Source organism: Mauremys mutica, chromosome 13 (genome assembly GCF_020497125.1).
Source record: "Mauremys mutica isolate MM-2020 ecotype Southern chromosome 13, ASM2049712v1, whole genome shotgun sequence".
In the NCBI taxonomy this organism is placed as follows: domain Eukaryota; kingdom Metazoa; phylum Chordata; order Testudines; family Geoemydidae; genus Mauremys; species Mauremys mutica.
In genome coordinates, this window is record NC_059084.1 from 20,969,963 (window position 1) to 20,994,106 (window position 24,144).

The following is a 24,144-nucleotide window of genomic DNA, read 5'->3' on the forward strand; positions in this document are numbered from 1 at the left end:
TAGGTGCCCATCTGGATCTTTAGGTGCCTAAATACCTTTGAAAATCTGGCCCGTAGGTGCTTTTGAAAAAATGTATGCATTATGCATATCTTTAGTGCAGGGAAAAGTTGTTTTAATATTTTCATCTCAGTTCCTCACCTTGTAAGTGTTAATATTTACTACTGAGTCAAGGCCAGAAATAAGAATCAAGATCACAAGCAGTTTTCTGATTTTCTTCTGTGCTAAAATTGGATTTTGTAGATGAGTGCAAATCACAGCAGAGAAAAGTTTCTTTGGATAGTAGCTTTAAAAACAGTTACAGATTCCTATTATTAATATGTAGCTGACAAGAAAAGCTCATAATTGCTAGTATAGCAAAAGAACTACGAGGAAGATTCACAGCATGTTTTTAAAGCACGGTATCTTTTAATAGGATAAAAAATGAAAAACATAAACATTTAAAATCAGCCTTGGAAGAAAACTGAAAACAACATTTTATGGGAATTGACTGCAAAATGAATATTAGATAAGGTGTTTTCACAGGCATAAAGCTCTCCAGGACAAACTAAAAACATTGAAAGAGAAACACTTGATGGCAATAGAAAACATGATTGTGCTCCTTCATTTGAAGTTTTTTTATTACACCAAAATATCTGAACTGTGCAAACATTTTATCTGCAGTTGTTTATACACCCAAATACATTTTATATAGAGATATATTTGCCCATTATTCTCATCATCATATCTCCATTGACTTCAATCTGTGCTATGCCAATTTACATCGGTGGAGAATCTGTCCCATACAATGAATACCTTATGGTATTTATTAGGAGTTGAATTTTAAGCATTTTTAGCCTTAAAAGCTCCCTAAAATATCAATTGCAAATTTTAATTTTCTAAATTGAACCTGATGTAGATATTTGGCCAGAATAACCGCTAAGTCATACCAGCGATGTTAACCCCAACCTCTTTTTATATTTTTATACTGGGGCCAGGCATCTCTAAAAGGATGTGGCAGAAGGAAAATGTTGCATATTATGTCACTTCTATGGTCCTAAATAAATAAACAAAAAGCTTTCCATTGCCCTTTTGTCCCCTTATTCATGGTAAAAATATATATAGATGGTTAACAGGAAAAATAATTTTTCAGTTACAGGTTAGGACAAATAATTTCTAGTTTTGCATTTTACAACCTGCTGCTGAGACAGAGGGAAAGGGACCAGAGAAAAAGAATCCCTTTTTTTTTGTAGTCCAAATACTGCTTTAACAGGACTGAAAGTCTCTCTCTCTTTCTCTCACATTTTCTCTTTATAGCCCTACAGCAAATAAATGGAGGTGTCAGCCCAACACTCTTGTAGGTTTAAACTGAATGGAAGCGTCCTTTTGAAAAGCTTGTTCTGTCTGACAGTCCTGAATGTGCTCCTATTCCAATTCCTTTGAACACCCATCTTTTCTGTGTTGGTACTCTGCTGACATGGCTTTTCGGTTAGTTAAAGATTAACAGAATCCTGCGGAATGACAGGACTTTGTGATAACTTAATTGCACAATACACAGTTGTTCCTATGCAAATTGGAGTATAATTGGACACTAAGAAATTACTTACCCTGCTGAAGGATGGCAAAGTGGATTTTGGACATCTATAAGGAATAATAATCTATTACCTTTTATTACACTTTAAAAATAGTTTGCAGTTTTATGATGAGTGTTAGACATGCATTTAATTACATTAAAGTATTTGATTATGTACATTAAATATAAGGTCTGAAAGCTCTAACAGCTCCTTAGCTTTAAGTGTATTTTAACTGCAGACTCTGAAATTAACATGACAATGCATGAGCTATAGTAATATCTTCATAACTTCTGAAGTGTAATTGACATACCTTTCAAAGGCCTATGGGTATTTACAAGCCCAGGAAAACAAAGGAGAAACTCATTTAATCCATTTTGGTTTTTAATTAGGATTTGGTAACAGCTGTACAGAATTCCAGACCTCATTAATGGCATCAAAACAAACTTCATAGACAACAAAGGGAGATGATGTTAGCACCACAAAGGGGCCTATAACTGGGCAATTATTGAAGTCTGGAGTAAAGGTGCATTGCTAAGAGTGGGTTCTAAAAGGAGAGGCTAATAGTGAAAGTGGTGTGTGATGGCAAGAAAACAACAGTGTCATATACTCCATTGGGTGAAACTATTAACATAAGGAATCATAAACCAAAGTGCAAGAGCTAAGCTCTATCTCGCCTATCTAAAGGCTGCATTTACAGTACAGTACATGCTTCCCTTTGAGTGTTTCGCCACAGACTCTTAACACTTTTAGAATCCTTAAGCACAACAGAATGGAAATGGTATTGGAACAGAAAAAAGCCTCTTGAAATGAACTGTACACAGTCCGTTGTGTTGGCATGATTGATACTGGAGCATGTAGGTGTAATGAAACTGATGCTGTCTCCTCTGCACCTGTGATTTATTGAGTACAAATTTAAGATGAGAAAAGGCCCCATAGCAGGAGCTGCATCTTCCCCCTCAAAGAGAGGATGGTCATCCATCACCAGCCATTGCAAAAGGCCCAACAGTGAGCGGCTCATCAGATGAGCCAATAGTCTCTTTGTTGGGATTCCTAACAAGTGTTGGATCAGCAAAAGTCTATTTAGACTGGTGGACCTTTCAGGACCAATTTGTAGTGGGTCACTGATTCTGCTAGTGTATTATCTTCTTTACTACTAGTACCAGTTGGGCAAGCAGCAAAGATTAATGATTTTAGCTGCTGACTCTTTGTGGCAATCTACTGACTCTGGACCAAAGATTAAGATTATTTTTTGCCTTACCAGAAAGGACACACCTGATATACAAGATTTGCTGACTTTCATACAAATGCAAGAATAATGGGCACCTTAGCTGCCACTGCAATGCCAGGAAGAGCGTTTTGCTGGCATGTAGCAAAAGGCAAGAGGTTAGTTATCACAAGGTACACATAAAAGCCAAAGCTGACAACAGGTTTCATCCTCACTGGGCTGGTGAAGATGCATAATGTCACAGCACGGCAATGTCCCCAGTCCCCGTCAATAGGGGGTGCTAGGATCTGTTGTGGCAGGTAGGAAGAGGACGAGCTGTACTCCCTGGGGGTGCACCTCTAGGAGGAGAGGCTGTTTTTTTAGGAAGGGCAGTATTTCTAGGTTCTAGTGTTGCATTCTTTAAGGGAAGGTGGGAGAGTTCAAGGCACAGGCCCTGGTCATTACTCACAAGCTGTGTATTGTTTAGTGATAGCACGAGCAACATATGATCCATCACATGATGCCTGATCCGGTGCCAGGGGCTTCTACAGATACAGAGCCACCTTAAACCACAGATTTTCATGGCAGCATCAGAACTTCTTGGAGCACGTAATGATACCAAGGGGCATTAATAATCCCTTGGAGAGTCTTTTGGAGTCATTGCTCTCCCAAGGTAGTTTATATGTCCAGCGTATGTATGTAGCATAGTGAGAATAGCAACCAGTAAACTGCTGTGGCTACAAACAACAGAGAGTCCTGCTTTTCAGGAGTTATAACAAGTAGTTTTGCCCTGCACTGATAATTCTCATAAGAATTTCAGAGAAAACAGATAAAGAATGGACAGGTTTGGCTGTTTTTATATGAAGAGTTTGGTATTTTTTTTCTTTTGGTTGCTGTTTCAGACTTTATGCACCTGTCAGTACCCACCCCATCCCAAACTCTGTCTTGCTTTGTGAAGCCCAAATAGTCACCATGCCCTAGGGCCTGATCCAGTAAGATGCCAAGCACCTTCTAAAAAAGGCATGCCATCAACTACTATTAAAGTTACTGGGAGGGTTGTGGCACCTTGCAGGATCAGGTCCCTAAGCAGGAATAAACTACCCCTGAGCAATTTGGAAAATAAAATAAAAATCGACTAGTTACTCCATGCATGGGAGTGGGTGGCACAGAGTGCATTTCTGAGAACTCTGAGCCAAGTTGTCTATGATAATGCCCACTACGTACTCGGCACTATCCAAACGCTCCAGGAGGATGACCACAGCTCACAATCTAAGGACAGACAAGTGGACACATGTTTGGGGAACAGGATCAACAACAGGCAAATGATATGCAAGTCACTATGATTCACTGTAAGCAGCATGTCCAACGTGGGTCCGTCAGAGGGATTTAAATGCAGACGGCGGAGGGGCTTTATGGATGAGCTGTGGGAAGTTTTGTACTCCCTTAAAGCCTGCACAGCCTCAGTTAAGTTAAGGGAGTTGCTCAGGAGTGGAAAAGGGAAACACCGAATTTGTCCATGTATTAGGAAATAAGACAATTCATGATAGGGAGTAAAAATACATTAATCAAGAATCTAGTTTTTAAGGAAAGAATTCTATAGCTGCCCTAATAAAAGGGGCCTAATTGTTTCAATATTGGCTTCCTAGATTACAAGGGCCTTTTCTCCTCTGTCGTCTTTGTTCCTGGGGTCATAAATCACAACCCAGGAGATCGCAAGGCCCCACAACAATTTGCAACCGTACTACCAAGTATTCTATTCTGCTGGGCTGAGATCACTGACACGCTGCTACTTAAAGACTTGACAGGACCAAGACACCAGAAAGGAGAAGGACACTATCAAGCAAAGAGTTTATAATTTACGTATTTTTACACTCCGTATCGTAACATTTTGTTGTGAGCAAATGTCAGAGAGCTTAGATCCCAAACTTAGATGTAATAAAAATCTTTTCCACAAAACCTAATACACAAATGTTTTCTACGATGACGTTTTAAAAAAATATGCAAACAATTTTTCTCACATTGAAATGTCCCCCTGCAGTGTTTGCTAGTGAAACATCACAATCTTGTATAAATGGCCAATCTGTCAAATCAACCTCATGTCAAGGGACATCCCTCAGTTTAGTCTCAAAGTTACCCACTTTCCACATGTTTGATGTCCCCTCGCTTTAATTGCTGGAAATTATTTACAGAAATAAAAGTTCATGAAGATGAGGTTATAGAAAGAGTTACTGACACTAATGGAATGAATCCAACAGCATTGACGTTTGACACATGAATTATTTTTGGGTGTCCCTCATTCTGAGTCTGTTATACATTGCGTCCCACATTCAGGCACTGGCAGGTTGAAAGGTACACTACCAGGATGTGAACCAGAAAGTGAGTCTGACTAGAAACAAAAGTGAAGCTGACGTGCCTATTTTGATTCTCCAACTAGAGTGACAGAATAGTAGCACAATAAAGAGCATAAATAGTAAAAAGAAACCTAGACTTTTAAATGTATATTCGTATTAATAAAGCACAGGGGTTATTAATCATATGCATCATGATTATTTAATATTTAATAGCGATAAATTCTTTTAACAATTATCTTTCCTTTAAATTGTATCCTCCTGTCCCAGGGTGACAGGCCATGTACAGTAAGGAAAAGCCAGGACACCTGTTCCTGATTGATTGACCTGTAATAGGAGGGAATCTGCTCAGAGTACTCCTGCATGAAGAGGAGGTTGATGGGGAAGAAGTTGCTGGAACTGTTGTGAACCCTGAGTTAAAGGGGCAAACTTTTATCCAAGGTAGTTGTTAGAAGACCTGTTGTAAACCCTGTGTTAAAAGGGGCCAACTTGCAGGCATGGAAAGTCAGGACTAAAAGGACATTAAGGAACATCTTTTGAGAGATTGTTGCTGGAGTGAATTTTTGGGGGGAAACTGAAGCAGAGAACATGCAAAACCAACCCAGTCTACAAAGAGGAGGTTGGGAGGCTGCAGGAACTCAGCAATGTCGCCATATGGAATCCCTCTCTTCTGTCTCCTGTCCCCCCAAATTTCTTCCTTCTCTATAGCAAAACATTAATGATGGCCATAGGATTGAGTACAGCTCTGGAATGACACTGTTTCTGCATGGACTTATATGCACCCAGTTAAACTGCACTCCATTGTTTATGTATAAGCACAGACACTGCGCATGCATCCAGCTGTATTTGCATCCTGCACTCAGAAACCCAACGCGTGCACATCTATCCTGTCCCCAATGTGCCTAGTGAATGAGAGCAGGCGACTTTCCCGACCTGTTCTACAAACACAGTCCAGTTTGTAAAGTTAAAAGTCATCCCCCCGTTCCTCTGGTTTGGCTCTATTAACCGCCAATTCAACAACAGATAATAAAGTTCAGCTCTCGCAATTCTTGGTTGCTCCCCACGGTTCTTCCCTCAGGACTACTCAGCCCAGACCCTATATCCTCTCTCTCTAGAGCCACTCACTCCCATATGCTGCCTAGGAGAGTCAGCAGAACCCATTTAACCTTTTCCCAGCAGGAACAACACCTGCTAACAGGGTGGAAGGTTTGGGGCAAACTTTGTCAGCCAGTTAGAATAAGAAAGGGATGTGTTTAAGAGCTGAGAGTAGGTGTGGCCTGGGGATGAATGGAGCTAGGGTGAATTGTCAGAACAGCTGTGCTCTAGAAATCAGAATGGGAAATTATTTCTGTCGCAGCAATAAGAGGAACACACACCAGTGCTCATATTTTCTAGCTGCACCCATGTATATCACCAGTATTCAGGATTTAGAACAGCAGTAGCACTGCTACTTCCGTATTCAGTTAAAACTTAGCACTCTACACATGGAGTTCTTGCCAAATCACTCTTGTATAAGACTAGGGCCAAAGATGTTAACTAGTTTGGTGGTGAATTGCTTCTGCAAAGGCCACAGAAACAACAAAATATTGGTTTAGTGTAGGCCCTATAAAACTAATGACTATTGATCTTTCTAGAGTGTTGATTTTTTTAAGCTGAGAGTTAGAAGTCAGAGAACACTCCTTGACAAATTAAAAGAGTTTTCAGATAGGGATAATTTCAGGACTAAACTGCTTCAATAATGTCTAACAATCATCATTATTACTAATAGCAGCATATTTAGCACTTACACAGCACCTTTCATCCATAGATCTCAAAGTGACTTGCAAAGATGGGTTGACACTGTCAATTTAAAGACACGTTTCCAGCTCACCGTACTGGCTGTTTTTAATTGGGGGTGGGGGAAGCGGGAGAGGCAAAAGAACCTGTAGAAACTTCATAGCAAAGTGTTTGGTTTGGTTTTTTTTCCAGACACACAATGAAAACAACCAGGGGCCAACTTCAGGCTAGTTTCAGAAAGATCACATAATCCCTCCCCAGGGCCAAAGGAAAAAGTAGGCACCCGGAGATACTGCAGAAGCAACATTAACAAGCTCCTGTATTCTGTCCGTGACCAGTACAAAGAAAGTCCCCCTCTGGCAATCTATTCTCTCAGATGCATATCTTAGCCTCACCTGCACGGCCAGGAAGGTTTCCCTGGCAGTGAAACCAGTTTTGGTTCATCTGCACAAGGGAGAGGATATAGGCACATGGGCTATGCTGGGAGATGACATTGCTGGTAATAGAGTCCAGTGCAAAAAGCTGCAGGAATTCCTCCTAAATTTGCCTTCTGTAAGAGAAGACAGGACAGGAGGGAGATTGGCATGCATGAGCGTGCCATATCTAGCAAGATCATAGGTACTTATATGGTTGCCATCACTAACATTTAAACTCCTCAGTCTTTAACATATTTATCCTCCCTGTACCTCTGAGGTTTTTACCCATTTTGCCTCTGGGAAACTGAGGCACGAAATGACTTGCCCAAGGGCCCACAGAGAGTCTGTGTGGCAGAGCAGGGAATTGAACCAAGTCTCCCAAGTCCCGTGTGCATACCATAACCACTGGATCATCCTTCCTCTAGTTCTGCCTTTATTGCAATAAAGGGCAAAACTTCCATTGACTTCAGTGGTGTGAGTCAGGCTCCACTGTTGCAAATCCCCGGCACAGAGATGCCATTACACCATGAACATTTTCCAAAGCCCAGTCTCCTTCCAACCCACTTCAATAGGGAAACTCAGTCATGTACTAAGGAATGAAGAACTTTGCATTAGGAAAGACTTCTGGGCAGCCCGCTGTGTAGTGGACTCTTTGAAAAGGACACATTAGCTTATAACCAGCCTTCACAATAGGTTCTGCACAGTAATTACTAATGCAAACAGCAACTGAGCACAGCACCATAAAACTGGGGAAAAAAAAGCCCTAAGTGATATAAATACATGGGCATGTTCACTATTCAGTGCAGAGCGATGCCTTTCTGATGTCTGCCTGTGTTTAAACAGGTGAAGAATTGCTTTGCTCTCATACAAGTGATTCTCCTCCTCTCTCCTCCTCATCCCATAGGAAGCTGGAAGTCACTAGGAGATCACATCTTACTACCTCCTTTTCTATTAGACACATGACTCATGTGTTCTGTGTACTGGGGAGAGATGAGATAATCATTCAATTAAAATAGAGTTTCCCCAAAATGCTGCCTCTTGCTTCCTCTAGGGGGAGAGGGATAGCTCAGTGGTTTGAGCATTGGCTTGCTAAACCCAGGGTTGAGAGTTCAATCCTTGAGGGGGCCACTTAGGGATCTGGGGCAAAAATTGGTCCTGCTAGTGAAGGCAGGGGGCTGGACTCAATGACCTTTCAAGGTCCCTTCCAGTTCTAGGAGATTGGTATATCTCCAATTATTACCTATTACCTAAGCTAAACCTGAATCTCTTCTGAAGGGTGGGAAAGATGTGTTAATAGCATCCCAAGGTCAAGGTAGATAGGGAGACCCAAGTGTGGTCCCTACGCACTCAGTCTCCCATTCTTATCTACTGTGACAGGTGTTTGAGTGGGGGTGGGGAGGATCTTCTCCAATATCTAATGCCCATCACAGTTATGGGGGTGATTTTCTCCCCTTCTGCATGTGTGGTCTCTTCATAGCTCCCTAACCCATTTTCTGAGAGTGTCTGGGGAGCCAGCTCTCCCACTCTGGTGCATTTAAACCTAATACCCCTCCCTTCACTCCTGTTGGCCTGTCATTTTCATATTTAATAGCATCACAGGCTTACAGCTTGGAGCATACTACAACATTGTGAAGTACCCACATACTAGAGAGCCACCCCTCCATTCCCAGAAGAGTGGTAATCAGAGCAAGACAAATCACGCTGCCCAAATGAACACGGAGTAAATGGGACACCACAATGGAAGGTGATGAGACCCACCTCAAGTGGGCTGGAGAAAAGGCAGAGGAGGCTCCTTCTTCCCCCACCCCCCAAAAAAAGCTGCCACCAAGATCTCCCTGTGGTGCAAGGGGCATGAAGAATGGCTCAGAGACCCCATCACCCCCAGCCGTATAAAGGAAAAAGAGAAGGTGCACATCTTCACCTTGCTCCCAAGAGGATGCGTGTGGGTGAAGAGAGAAAGTTCACTCCTTCTCAGCTCTTGGGAGTGGGAAAGAATGAGGGCAACACATACTGAATTTTCAGTTATCTTCCTCAGGATCAGGACTGGCACTAGACTTTGTGGGGTCTTGTGCATAGCAATATACTCAGGGCTCCATCCAGCTTCCTCCCCACCTACATTACTATATGTTCCTGTCCCTCCAGCTCTGTCTGCTCCCAAAAAGACATTTCCAGCCACCTCCTGCCAGGCTGCAACATTCCACCAGGCCTGGATTTTAGGCCCAGTGATGTCTGGGTGACCTTCTGCATGGACCAGGGAGCCAGGAGGTGGAGATACAGCTGAAGTGCAACACATTAAGTAGGGAGAGGAGGAGGACAGCTAGGTAATTCAGTTTCTGTCATGACCTACGGGCACTGGAGTCAGACGGGATCATGGACAAAAGATCCAGTCTGATGCTCTGGCTGTGAGTTTGGTTGCATGCAGTGTAAGATCCCCCAAGAAAAACAAGGCCCTATAGGCTCACAGAGACATAAGACCACTGCTGCTAAATAGCATAAGATATGAATAGAATCAAATAGTTGAACGTACCCTTTTGGTCACCTCGTATTCTTATGCATCCTATCTAGGCTCTCAGGCACTTCACTCCTTTAGATTTGCTGCAGGATGCTATGGCTTGATTTTCAGAGGGGGGATGAGCACCTGCAGCTCCAGATGACATGCCATAAATCAAATACATCATCTCCTGGGATCTTTGATTACCCTAGTGGAAACTCTAGTTTAAAATTTTCAGCTGGTCCCTGCTGATTCTAGTTGGCCAACTAGGTTTTTGAACAAAGCAAGCAACAGATCCACTGGGTCTGCTGGTCCTCCAGTAGAAATTAATAGAGATTAGGGAAAACCAGTGAAGGATTCTACTGCAGTTTTCACCAGGGTCTCAATTAAAAGAGTTTATGTTTAAAAATAAACAAAAATAACTCACACTTGGCTGGTTAGAACTGCTCATCAGGAGACTTGCAGCTGAACAGATGTTTCCAGCTGGGAATTCTTAGATGAAGTTCCCAATCTCCTCTTTCCCCTGCCTTGTTTTATAAACCTTATAAACTTAAAGAAGTGCGATAGAGGCTTGAAAAATGTGTATTAATCCCAGACAAAAGAACATTTTCAAGGAGTGGTTACTGATATGCATTCTCAGCTTTACAGGGTAAAAATCCTGACATGGAAATGACAGTTATGAAAACACAGCCATTAAAAAGTCAGGAAATGCAGAGTTAGGATAAACTTAAATAAAACTCAGATAACAAAAAAAGTGGAAATTCAGAGTTAAGCTACCAAAACAACTGTAATTCTGCCTTTTAATAATACCCTGAGAAAATTAAAAAAGTAGTAGCGCATGACCTACACAGATGGAGGATAGGTCCATCAATGGCTATTAGCCAAGATGGTCAAGGATGCAACCCCATGCTCTGAGAGTCCCTAAACCTCCAACTGCCAGAAGCAGACAGGATAACAGGGGATGGATCACTCAAAATTGCCCTGTTCTGTTTATTTCCTCTGAAGTATCTGGCAATGGCCACTGTCAGAAGACAGGATACTGGGCTAGATGGACCATTGGTGTGAGCCAGTATATGGCCATTCTTATGTTTAGCTCACAGAGAACAAGTCTTATTTGTCTTATTTCCAAATGCAGCAGGAATCCTTATATACTGGATTTAAAGGATAAAAATAAAGCCTGGAATCATTATTAGCTATTGCCTCAGGCTAATGTAAAAGAAACTAAGTCTCATGTATGAGGGTATAAACTGATCTCTTCAGGGGTCAAAGGAAGCGCCTTTCCCTTCACCTTTGCCAGGCACAGTATTTTGCTTTGGCATGTATTTTGCCTCTCACTGGAACATTAGGCACTGATCACACCTGGAGGAAAGCGAGCAGACATTAACAAGTGGTCTCATCTGATGTAGCAAATCCAAAGTACCAAACAGCACTTCTATCAAGATAGACCTTGAACAATCTTAATGTTCTATTTTCTCAGCAGAGAGGGCTTTCCCTCCAGGATCACTTGCTCTCTTTCTCTCTCTTTATACTCGTCCACTTAATGGCCCTCTCCCGAGCCAAAGAGGCCTAGACACAACACAATGGAAGTATCAAGGATGATTTCTGTCATGACCAGCGGAATTTATTGGACAGCATCTTATATGCATTCAGGGGACTGAGACCTTGCACCGACACTAAACTGCTGTCTCTGAAGCACAGATGAGTTTAGCAATTTGGAAATGGAGCTCAGAAGATAAACAGAGGCAGAAAATTGCTATCTGTAGTGCAGGAACCAATCAGCTCAGCATTCCCACCATGCAGGGAAAGCCCAGCCTGAGAGTGGGGCTGGATGATCCTCTCCCATCTCAATATCTATTGTGAGTGCTTGGAAGGGGAGAATGAATATGAAGCTTCTCCAGCTTTGCCAGGACTTTGGACAAACTCAAGCTTGGAGGTGAACATGGCATGCAGTAATACGTGAAGACAGGCTAACCAAAGAATTACTTCCCCACAAATAAAATGGCCAACAATGCAACTCTGCTGTGCATATTGTATGAGCGCTATGGGGACTTGAGCAAAATGTGCATCTGGATCCAGATTCTGAAAACCTCTACGCTGGGAGTGCTCAGATCCAGGGTGTTGGTTCTGCTTGTTACAAAGAAAAGGGCCATTTGGCAAAATTCCGATCTAAGCCCCTTCTCCACTCTGGGGAATGTTCAGGGAAACGGATTTTGTTTATGCCAGAGATGGGCCAGAACTAAAAGCATTTTTCCAACATTTCCCCCTTTCTACTCACTCCCCCTTTGAACTTTAAGGTTTGAAAACAAATTGGATCCAGACCTAAAGCAACTTGGGGATTTGCAAAACCAAAGTACCTCCAGTTCTGTGCACTGTTACCCTCATGTAACTTATAAAGGGGATAATATTCATTTCAATACAGAGTAGGTTTGTAGCTGGGACCTGAGCACTTTCCTTTGCATCCAGGCTTCTTTCTGAATCTGTAGTGAGGGGAAAGGGCAGAGAGGTAGCTGTGTTTCATTAGCTGAAAAGGGAGTTGTTTTAGAAAGGTGGGACTGCCTCCTCCCCCATGGGACACAATAAACCTGATCTTCCCCTCTGTGATCAGCAAGAGCATGGAAGCTGCAAACCTGACCAGTACATCAAAAAAGAGCTTGGAAAAATACTTTGAGTGAAAAATGCTAACTGTGCATCCTTCTCCTGTAACTGTACTGATATTAAATCAGGAAATAGCACAGAACAACCACAAACACATATATACAGGGGCTGTCAAAACAGAAACAAAACAAAATCCCTAATGGGGACTAGAGGTGAAAAGAGCAAAAAGAAGAATATACAGTATCTGCTTTATGATTATATTTAAATCCTTACACAGCAAATGCTGGAAAGGGAATTCCAACATTTTCTCTGTATAAGCAGTTTTCCTGATCCAGGGCTTTGTGCAATGAAAAGGAATCACTAATCAGTCTGAATTAAAGGATGCGGCTGCCCAGAGGGCATTATAGCATTCATATGGACTTATGATTTACAGTGCAAGGCCCCCTGCCAGAAAACATGTATGCACTTGCTTAACAGTACTGCAGTGAGTAGTTCAATTGAAATCATTGCAGAATCAGGTCCTGACTACCAGTATCTCTCAACTAATTACAGCAGTGGTTCCCACACAGCGGCCCATGGACCATCACTGCTCTGAAGAGCACTTGCTAGTGGTGTGTGGAGAATTGGCTACTTGCCTGGTGCCAGATTTCGAAATGCTCATCATCCACAGTTAAGGCCAATTTTTTCAGCTCCCCTTTGTACACCTAAATAAAGGGCCAGACTTTGGAAAAAGCTCAGCACCCAATATGCTAAGCTCTTGTGAAAAAATCTAGTTGATTTACTTTGGTGCTGAGCTGCTTTGAAAATCTGGTTCCATTTCTGGGTGCTAAGTACTTTCCAATATCCGGCACATTTTTCCCCCTCCCCAGTTGCTAAATCACATTCAAAGAAACTAAAAACACATTAAATACTTTACTAATATCACTTCCCCCCCCCCCCAGAAATTGCTGTAGCTGTTAGATGATCATGAATAGGAGAGGATGTGCCGGAGAGACAATTTCTCTTATTAAGATGTGGTCCAAGCTATGAACATGCTTGAGAACTTTCGCATGACATGACATTGCATTCCAAGATATGGCTACAGTAATTAGGGCTCTGCAGCTTCTATTGCCCACTTGAAAAGTGCTGCTATGATCCTCTAGAAATGGTTAGATACCTACTAACTCAATGGTAGAGGAGCTCTTTTCTAGAATTCAACCTGCCACGGTTCAAGTGGGAAACAGGGACTCGCTCCAAGGCAGAGTAAAGCACCTTGAAAGCAAGCAAGGCGGTTGCTTTTAACTAATGGTTTCCTAATAAATAACCTCGATTTCTGGGATTGGGCTTTCCTGATAGAAATAATTCTACACCAATAGCAGGAGGGATAATGGGGGGGGGGGGAGGTGAGTGATAGATGGATGGGCTTGAAGAGTTTTTGAGCCTGACATGAAGGACATAAAAACAAAATGATGGTCTCATTCCTGGTGGAGACGGGCCAAAGAAAGCTAATCCCCACCCGGCCCCGTGGCCAAAAGTACTTTGAGAACCTGAGATGAAAAGTTCTAGGTAATATTACGATTTCTTATTAAAACATGTAACTCTGCACGTACTGTGTACAAAGAATCAGAGAGAGGAACCTGAATAAACGACACGGCTCAGGACCCATTGAAGAGCTGTCCCTCCCCTCGGACCTTAGCTGGAAAGGCAATAAAATGCATGAAAAAGCCAGGGCAGCAAATCTGTCTCTCTCTGATTCCCTGCAGCAAGGGGAATGCCTCACTTGCGAGGCGGCTTGCGCTTGTGATTAACTCAAAGTCGTCTGTGGACAAGAACCCATCTTCCATATGGTTCCTTCGCAGCGCTGAGGGGAGCGGCTGAACTAGGGTTTGGTGTTTGTTCATAGTCACTGAAGTGTTTATGGATTTATAAATATACCGTCCCCAGCAGCGCAGGTCGCAGTGGCCCTGCCCTACTCGGATGGGGTTGAAGATCCCATAAAGATCTAATCCAGCAGAAAAACGAAGCACTGCAGGGAAATCAAATATTTCCTCGAACTATAACACAGGCCAGCTACAAAGAGTTAAAGAGCTTCCACTCGCGAGGCAGGAGGATGTGCGGTGTATCGTGATTTGGCCATTTTAGCTTGGCCAAAATAGAGAAACAAAAAGTTTCCCATGTCAACTCTTACTTCCTTAGGGGGGGGGGGGTCAGAAAAATCAATAATGATTACTAAGCTTCTGCATCTTCCATCCACGTCCTCCTCTTTATTACCCTCTCCTTTGTCCAGAATTCATCATAGACAGACAGACAGACAGACAGAAAACGAACGTAGGATCGAACACTGATTTTGATATTGTTCTAAACAGATGAAAAGCAACTCTGAATTACAGGTGTTTGTTAATAGTAAGTGATCTGCTCATTTCCTTTGCATCAGTCTTTTCAAAACAACCTTATTAGCCAGCCTAATTTAGTACTATAAAAACGGCAGTTGTACATAATCCCAGAGTCTACAGAATTGCACATTTATTTGGTGTTAACCGCTTGCTGGACCGATTCCCTTGTGTTTGCGTGTGTTCTGGCCAGAGCTGACAACAACGTGCGAGTGATGTAGAATTTGCTCGTCAACAAAAAAACATTTATGGGCTGCTCCCCTCTAAACAAAAACAAAACCACCCTATAAAAACAGACGAGTTCATGTTTTTAATTATACTTGAAGCATTACGTTAATGCACTAATCACACGCAATATTGGTCCGCTTGGCTGCAATATCCCCTTATTCTCCAGCAAAAAAATCGTGTCCCCTAATTCTTGTCAATGCTTTGAAAAAAAACCTACCCTTCTGAAGTCTTGTTCCACTTCCTTCTCACAGATCCACCTGCAAAACGTGTCTAGAGTTAGCACTGGGATCTGTCTGGCTGTGACTGAATTGTTTCAAGCTAAAATCGAGAGGTTTCAGTTAACCCAGGACAGTACAATAGCCTGTTTTATACAGCAAAGCTGCTGGGCAGACTTTTCCCAAAGAATGTTACACGTTTATTTTGACAATCCCAGCAAAGAAAAGAAAAAAGATTTACGATTACCATTAGTAATTTAATCCTAAATTCGTGGGCCATCTCCATTAAGCCAAACAAGCAACCATCAACACTTTTCTTTCTGATGCACATGTAGCTGCAATAGATGATTAACCAGGTCTCTTGCTGCGTACGCAGGAAAACATAACACACAACACGGTATCTGCTGGCAGTTTTGGAAATTTTTTGGGGAAAAAAAGTGGTACGAGGGGGCAAAGTGCTGTCCTTTCCCTCCCACCTCCCCAGCAGTGCCGATTTTCTGATCTGTCTGTTTTTGTTTCTTCACAAAACTAACTTCAGACAAAACATCCTACTAAGAGGTTATATGGGGAAAACCCTTCTTCGGGGTGAAATGTATCAATCAGCAGACGCTAAAGAATTAGCAGCAGTGGGGTGGAGGGGTATTTTTAAAGAGTGATTTTATATTTGTTTTTAAATCGGTTTTTCCTTCTTACTTTTTTGAACCTATCCATCGTGTTCCTAACACAGAGAATTTAGGGCTGCGAACGTAACATGATTCCTTCCAAAATGTCTAATCTAGGATTCAGCCCAAAACCATACGGACTGAGGTATGTATCTGCACGAGATTTTTAAAAAGCGATCTTTAAATTTCAGTGGCTCTAAATTCCTCCCACCTTCGACTAGCGTTATAGCTGAGATGAAATGAAATTCCTTCTGGAAACAGGTCTGCACTCCGTGATTCTGACTCGGGGGAAAGCAGTGAGGCACGTTTGAAATGAACCTTCAAAACGTGCTTTAAAATCTATGCCCAACCTCAGCCTGTATTGTTATTTGTATTAAAATCAACACCACAGTTTGGCATTGAAACTGGGTCACGATTAAAGAAGTTTGCACGTATGATTTCGGGGGCGGGGGGTGCGATCTGTACAGCTGAGCTATGAAGCCATACAGATGGAGTAAATCTCCATTCCATGCCCCCCACGCACCCCCACACAATTAGAGTTTTATTTAGTCTGGGGTTCAATTGTTGAAGGTGCTTATTAAGTGATGGAGCATCTGGCACCCTGAAAAAAAATGGTAAAGCTCCAAAAATACCATTTTTTTTCAAGCGTACCACCTACAGTATAGAGCTGTGTATGGCGAGATATTGCCATACGCTGGGATCTGTCTGTATCACTTTCCTGATAGAATGATGCTTCCTTGAGCGAACGTACTGGACGATGCATTAGCACCGAAGTCTCTTACTGACGTGGATGCTTAACATACTGCAGGGGTGATTTTAGATGACGGGAAGGGCTGTTTCTGGCCGTCGCTCCCTCGCTGGGTTGTTCAGTAACTTGTCTCTAGGGCAGAGGGCCCCTCTTCCAGGGGTGTATTGGTGAAGTGGTGTAGCGTCTGCAGGCTTCTCCTCTCACAAGCCCTCTTGCAACGCTCTGCGTATGGTTTTTGTCTAACCTTCCTTCAGAGTCCTGACGCCAAGCGGCGTCCGACAAAGGGAAGATTTTCCCCGTGCACCAGCCCGGGGCTGATTACGGTTTGACGATTGAATTCAAAGTCCACAATAAACTAAATCACCGCTCAGAAGGTCTTTTCCAGCCAACTGATGTAATGCTACAAGTTTTGTGGGAGGCAGTTCCTTAACCATTACCGTGCAAGTATCTAATGGCAGTAAAAGAGACCCTAGATATCCTAGGATGACGAATATATACTTAGAAGGGAACCTGCAGCACCAATTTGCAGATTAAAGCTTAAACGGTAAAGCAACGGGGGCATAAAATAGTGCCAGGCTGAACTGTATTAGGAGCGGATAGAGAGCTATCCGACCAATGCTTCCTCGGTCCTCCGGGAGCTCCACCTTGCGAATATACCTCAGTCATTAACCTCCTCTGGTGGCGCATGGGAAAGGTTTTGCTTACTCGCTCTAAATGAACGACACCTTCGAAATGCTCGGCAGATTCCCCCCTCTCTCCAGCAACCTTAGCTCCCACCCCTTACAACTGTAATGTTTAACATGCTGCTGTCACAGGGCACCCAGCAGGACCTAAATAATCACCCCCCCCCACACACACCCAGGGATTCACACTGGAGCCCATTGCAGACGCTTAAAAGCCCCAAGTAAGTGCCAGAGAGAGCTAGGGGAGACTTTACAGTGCTGTCTTCTCTGCCGCCTCTGAAATCTCCCTCTAAAAAACTTCCCCAACCAATTGGTTCCAGTGTGCTCTGGGGGAGCCCATCGGCCTTCTGAACATATACACCCTTGAAAGAGGATCCCCCCCCTTTGTATCCCCGAGCTCCTTAAACAACAAAGCAACGCGCCCCGAGTGCAGGATGCCTGCGAATCAAGCATTCCGCCTAAAGCGCAGCCGACTGAATTTGAACTCAGGGTCTCCCCGTGTTTGCGAACGAGGCCGAGCAGGGCTAGTTTGTCAAGTAGGATCAGCCCCGGTTAGAAAGGAACAAGCGTAAACGTCCTGCCCAGCGTGGCACTGTGCACTCTGCGTGCAGGAGTTTAGAGCAGAGGAGAAGCTGCAGGGGGGAGATATTGTATTTGCTTGTATGTGATTAAAATGCAGCGCGGGTTGGGATTTGGAACGGAGACAGCTCAGGTACACTTTGGCCCCCTGGTGAGGACAAACCTTCTGGATCATGTACATGGGAAGAGAGAGGGTTGAAGATCCACACCGGCTTCACACCACGGATCTAAAGCTTTATTGCTGGGGTCAAGTATCAGAAGGGTAGCCGTGTTAGTCTGGATCTGTAAAAGCAGCAAAGAATCCTGTGGCACCTTATAGACTAACAGACGTTTTGCAGCATGAGCTTTCGTGGGTGAAAACTTGCATCCGAAGAAGTGGGTATTCACCCAGGAAAGCTCATGCTGCAAAACGTCTGTTAGTCTATAAGGTGCCACAGGATTCTTTGCTGCTATTGCTGGGGTGTTATCTATACTGCAAATTTAACTGGAGACATTCAGATGAAACGAGCGGACATTTCATTGCCACACAAAATAACCCCCCCGTGCCTAATACTAAGGTGGTATTTCATTAAATTATCCTCTACCAACTGTCCTTCCCCCCCACAGAATTCGTGTGATGTCCACGAAGTTTTGATTGTTCTAACTGGGATATTTATAACTTTCTGAGAGCCTTTACATATCCTTTGCTCTGCATTTCTGTCTGCGACCCCGTGTATGGCTCATTTTAAACGGAACACAAATAAAGCAAGTGGTCGCGTTTTGTCTAAGGTCCGGGCTGGAAAAGTAGAAATAACCATTGGGATTCGATCTGGAAAAACACCCCGTGTATATTACATGTAACCCTTTCCGTGCTGCAGCAGATCTGAGATCGAGCTCTGGGCTACTTTTAAATATTCCTGCTATTTTCTGTTTGAGATTTGAATAGACTCTTTCAGGAGAGGAGGAAAAAAGTCACACACATTTTTTTTTCTGAAAGGTGCTTCTGTCCATCATGAAAATCAGCCTTGACTTTTGTGTTTGCATCAGAAACTAAGTAATTGAATAAGGACACAGACAGAAAAACGACAGTGGTATTATTACTGTGGATGTCGAAAGAGACAGGTGGATGAAGGAAACCCAGCAGACTCGAGCAGAGAATGATCATTTCAACACGTTCTCTATGTTCCAGTTGGGGGTTAAAAGGGAGACATTAACCCTGTTGGTAGAGGTTAAAGCTCATTATCTCAGAAATGTTCCTTGTTTGTTTCTGTTCCTCTTACACCGATTTGTCCCCCCCCATCTTCAGCTGTAATTCTCTGTACTCCTCTTTTTGTCTACAATAACTGGTGCTTTTTTCAAAACGGCCACTTGGGGTCGTCCTTTATGTCTGTTTGAGCGTAAAAACAGTTTTTTTTAAAAAAAGCCTTAATCTCCTTTAATCGTTACAAAATGTTCAAACAAAAACACAGTTCTGTTACTGGACACCCCCCCCCCCCAACAAAAAAAATCTTACAAGCCGATTCTTCTTTGCATGCAGTCACTCAAGGAGCAGAAGAGGAAATCAAAGATCTTCCTTATAACTTGAAATGTAATTACAGTATATTTTCCCCTTCGCCCCGAGATTTGCAATAGTCTGAGCCAGTGCTAACTGCTTTACTTTGGGGAGGTATTTTTAACTTGAGGTTTTCTTCGATTATATAACGACAGCTGGCGCACTCAGACTGTGGGCAAATATTTTTTATTTTCGTCTTCTTCCTAACCCTCTCTCTCTCTCTCTCAGACACACACAAACATGCAATGATCATAGTTGAATCCTGCAAGAGATTAACTGTTTTGACTGTACTCCTGGAAAGCGGACACTGAAAAGTTGCACTCAAACCAGTCCATCCTCCCACCTCCACAAAACAGAGTGGGCAGAGGGACTTTGTCATATTTAGAACAAAGGGATGGCCAGCAAGTGAAACATACGCTGGATTGCCCCCGCTCCTTCTTTGTAAATTACACCGGCTAAGAGAGAAAGGGAGGGGAGAGAGACAGAAAAGGGGGGAGCAGATCGGGGAGAGAAAGTGGGAAGATTAAAACATGAAAGAAAAAAAAGGGGGTTGGAGTTGCTGCCTGGTCTTGTTCTCCAGCTGCTAGTCAGCTGACTCGCTGGGAGCTGTCACATTGTGGGAGCCTGGCCCCTCCTCCGGCAGCCCCAGGATCTCCGCGGCTGAGCTCCCATTGGAGCGGCTGCCTGGCGGTCCCAGCCTCCTTTCCCTGAGTGTCATCAGAAAAGGAATATAAGCAGCCAGGGGGGCTGCCTCGCAAATCACAGCTGCACAACAGGAGCTGGAGGCGGCAGCTAAAGCAGAGACAAGATTTCCCCACCTCCCCCACCCCTTCCCTTCATTGCGAGCGAGAGCGAGCGAACAAAAACTCCAACCACCAAAATAACCCATCCAACAGCAACCCTCCAGCACACGCCGCCCGCTGCTCTGCCTGGAAAGTTGCAGCGGGCTCCGGCTCCGCGCCTGCAGTGGAGTGCGGGGGCCGAGGCTCAGGACTTACAAACCGACCCCAGCCGGGGCACAGAATCTCTCCTGCTTTTTCCTTTGCAAAAGAGGCCAACCTGCAACGCCAGCATTGCGGTGGGGAGGCTCCTGCTGCTGCCTCCTTCCTCCCCTCCTCGCCCGTGGGGTTTTCTTAGCCGTGGGAGCCTCTGCAGCCTGCATTGCATTGCAGACACCGCTACCCCGCGCCTCGCGGCCCGGGTGCCCCCGCCTCCTCCGCCCGCTTGGCTCGGCTGCCCTCCGCCGCCAGCAGCAGCAGCAGCGAAGTTGACCTGGAGTCCGAGGGAGCGCGGCCAGCCCTCCCCCCGGACGCTGCCCTGGAGTGAGCGCTCCAGCCAGAGGCGCCCGCGAGACAGCCATGGCCGGCGAGCTGAGCATCGGACCCGAGCTGCCCACCAGCCCCCTGGCCATGGAGTACGTCAACGACTTCGACCTGATGAAATTCGACGTGAAGAAGGAGCCCCTGGGCAGAGTCGACCGGCCCGGCCGCCACTGCACCCGCCTGCAGCCGGCCGGCTCCGTCTCCTCCACCCCTATCAGCACGCCCTGCAGCTCGGTGCCCTCCTCGCCCAGCTTCAGCCCCACCGAGCAGAAGACCCACCTGGAGGACCTGTACTGGATGGCCAACAGCTACCAGCAGATGAACCCCGAGACGCTCAGCCTCACCCCGGAGGACGCGGTGGAAGCCCTCATCGGGTCCCACCAGATGCCCCAGCAGCTGCAAAGCTTTGAGACCTTCCGGGCCCACCACCACCACCATCACCAACAGCAGCACCACCACCAGTACCCGGGGGTCACCCACGAAGACCTGGCCAACAGCGGGCACCCGCATCACCATCACCACCACCACCACCATCATCACCAGGCGTCTCCCACCCCTTCCACCTCCTCCACCTCCTCCCAGCAGCTGCAGAACGCCCACCAGCAGCACCCTTCCTCCAACAGCGTGGAAGACAGGTTCTCGGACGAACAGCTGGTCTCCATGTCGGTGAGGGAGCTCAACAGGCACCTGAGGGGCTTCACCAAGGACGAGGTGATCCGCCTCAAGCAGAAGAGGAGGACGTTGAAGAACAGGGGCTATGCCCAGTCCTGCAGGTATAAGCGAGTCCAGCAGAAGCACCATCTGGAGAACGAGAAGACCCAGCTGATCCAGCAGGTGGAACAGCTCAAGCAAGAGGTGACCCGACTGGCCAGAGAAAGAGATGCCTACAAGCTCAAGTGTGAGAAACTTGCCAGCAATGGCTTCAGGGAGGCCGGATCCACCAGTGACAACCCATCTTCTCCTGAGTTCTTCATGTGAGTCCTTTAAACACAACCCCCCCACGATCTCCTCCTCCGCCTCTCCCATCCTCCTCTGACATCTCCATCCATCTGCCTGCTCGAGTAGAGAGGAAGAAGAGAGACTTAATATTTGCAGCATCTTGTCTTATAGATTAGCTGTGAAAAGTAGGCTGGGGGTAGGTGGGGGAGAGAGAGAGAGAGAGAGAGAGACGTGCAACTTTTTATCTTTAGTTCGCCAGTTAAAGAAAGAAACAGAAGAAAGGAAGGACATGTAAAGCGTTTTTATAGATCGCTTGCTTTCAGAACTATATGGGCTCGTTGGTTTTTTTTAAAGGGACAATGAACAAGCGATCTATAACATATTACCTGCTTGGGAGTCAAGGAAAGAAGACTCATGCAGCAGCAGCTTATGCACATTTTACCTGCTTGGAAAGGCGAATAAGTAAAGGACAATATATGCAAAGCCCTCATATATTGCCTGCTTTGAGAAATAGTTACGGGACTCAGATGGGACATTCAGTACAAGACAAGAAAAAAAACATCAGTTTTATTGCCTGCTTGATTATATAGAAAAAATACGAAAATCTGCATTAAAAATATTAATCCTGCATGCTGGACATGTATGGTAATAATTTCTATTTTGTACCATTTTCTTGTTTAACTTTAGCATGTTGATCATCGTTCATAGCTTTGTTTCATTGATAAGAAAAGCATCACAAGTTATCAACTTTTTACTACTTGTGCAGTTTTGTTGGGTTTTTTTTTGTTTGGGGTTTTTTGTTTTGTTCTAGTTGTTAGCTTGTAAATATCTGCCACATCAAACAGCACAGGAAGACAAAATAACATTTCATCAGGCTGGTTATATGGTTTGTTATTAAAGTAAAGAGAATAAAAAGCGTTATGGGCATTTTTGTATTTGCATTCAGAAAACAACTTTGTATATTTGGTGCACTTTTAAGTTGTAATTTTTTCTTTAGTTTTCATTTTGGTTTTTGTTTGTTGGGGCAGAATAAAAGCAACTCGATTGCATTGACAAACCTAAACTTAATAATAGTGAAAAAGGCCAGCAGCCTAGCAGCTATATCCTACTCCACAATTTAAGTGGCAGTGAACCTATTACTTTGACGTCAGGACAGTTATCAGACAGCAGTGCGCATAGCTTTGGCCATATTTTTCTCTGATTTATTATACACTCAGGAAACAAAGAATTTACAATGTATTTTCTTTTAAGAAACAATTGATTCTTGATTTCCAAAACCCAGGATGACATGAATCAGTTGCAATCGCTGTAGGCGGAACAGTACACAACAATAACATGTATCAGTTCCAGTTCTGATTTCAGTTAGGTTTATCAATGGCAACAGAGGATGAAAGGGCTTGGAATGTATAGAAAACTGAAACGTTTTTTAAAGAGACATACTGCAACTTAAGTGTATTATTTGCAATGATTTTTAATCTGCTTCTCTGCTTCCCCATGCAGCAAAAGTTTTGGCCAAATTGCTTTGCAGTTGTATAGTAGTAGTTTGGAGTGTTATGGGTGTTATTACTTTTTTTTCCTCCTGCAGGTCAGAAAAAGGATTTTACGTTGCACTGACAAAAATACCAAAATGAAAACTTATTTTAGTTTCCTTTTAGGATTGATTGCTGGCACTGCTGGCCGGATGCATTTTAAGTTTGTATTAGTTTATAAATTAACAGTAATAACAAGATTGTAATGAACAGCATGGTGCTTGCAGTTTTAAATATTGTGGATATTAGTCATGCATCAGAAAACGATCTTTGGTTTTTACTGATTCAACTGTGTTGAAATCAAAACATTGCAGCAGCGAAAAAAATTGTTTTTATTTCATGTAAAGTTCTGAAGGGATCAATTTCAAATCCTGCTTATGATATGAAAAATATTAAAAAACCTGGTCTATTGTAGTTTTATTCAGACTGGTTTCTGTTTTTGGTTATTAAAATTGTTTCCTATTTTGCTTATTAAAATAATTGAAATGGCATTTCTTTGAAGGGTTTACTTCTCCAATGTCTTGTGTTTAAACTTTCTTGCACCTTAAATATATATCTAAAGGGCATGATCCAGCTAAACTGATCTTTGACGTGCATCATTGGGTTTTAAGTGATTTTTTTGGAAGTTTATTTTAGTTCACAACGAGGGTCATCATTCCACACACATCTGTGCAGTGTTGCAAAATCAATTTCTAACCCTTAACATGGTTTACTCTACACTGTAGTTTTGGCTTCAAACTCCGCTCTAACACAATTTCATGGGATTTGCTGTGCACTGATAGACGCTAAAGCAGCTAAAGGTGCTATTTTCAAACCCAACATCAAACAGCAGGATGGTTCTTACTGATGACACGTGTATGGGCTCACTGTAGCAAACCTTAGAACGTTGGCAGCCTGCTTGTTACATTCAAGAGCTGAAGGTCTCACTGGCAATGGAGGTGGAGTGCAGTGTTTCCCTT

The 24,144-nt window shown here is 43.8% G+C and overlaps 1 protein-coding gene across 1 annotated transcript; it reads left to right on the forward strand.

Annotated features, from left to right (window-relative positions):
- The first annotated feature begins 20,150 nt into the window (after positions 1–20,150).
- On the forward strand, positions 20,151–23,651 carry MAFB (MAF bZIP transcription factor B). The gene has a single exon (XM_044986514.1). The coding sequence runs from the start codon at positions 20,754–20,756 to the stop codon at positions 21,693–21,695; it is 942 nt and encodes a 313-aa protein (XP_044842449.1). The 5' UTR covers positions 20,151–20,753; the 3' UTR covers positions 21,696–23,651.
- The last annotated feature ends 493 nt before the right edge of the window (positions 23,652–24,144 follow it).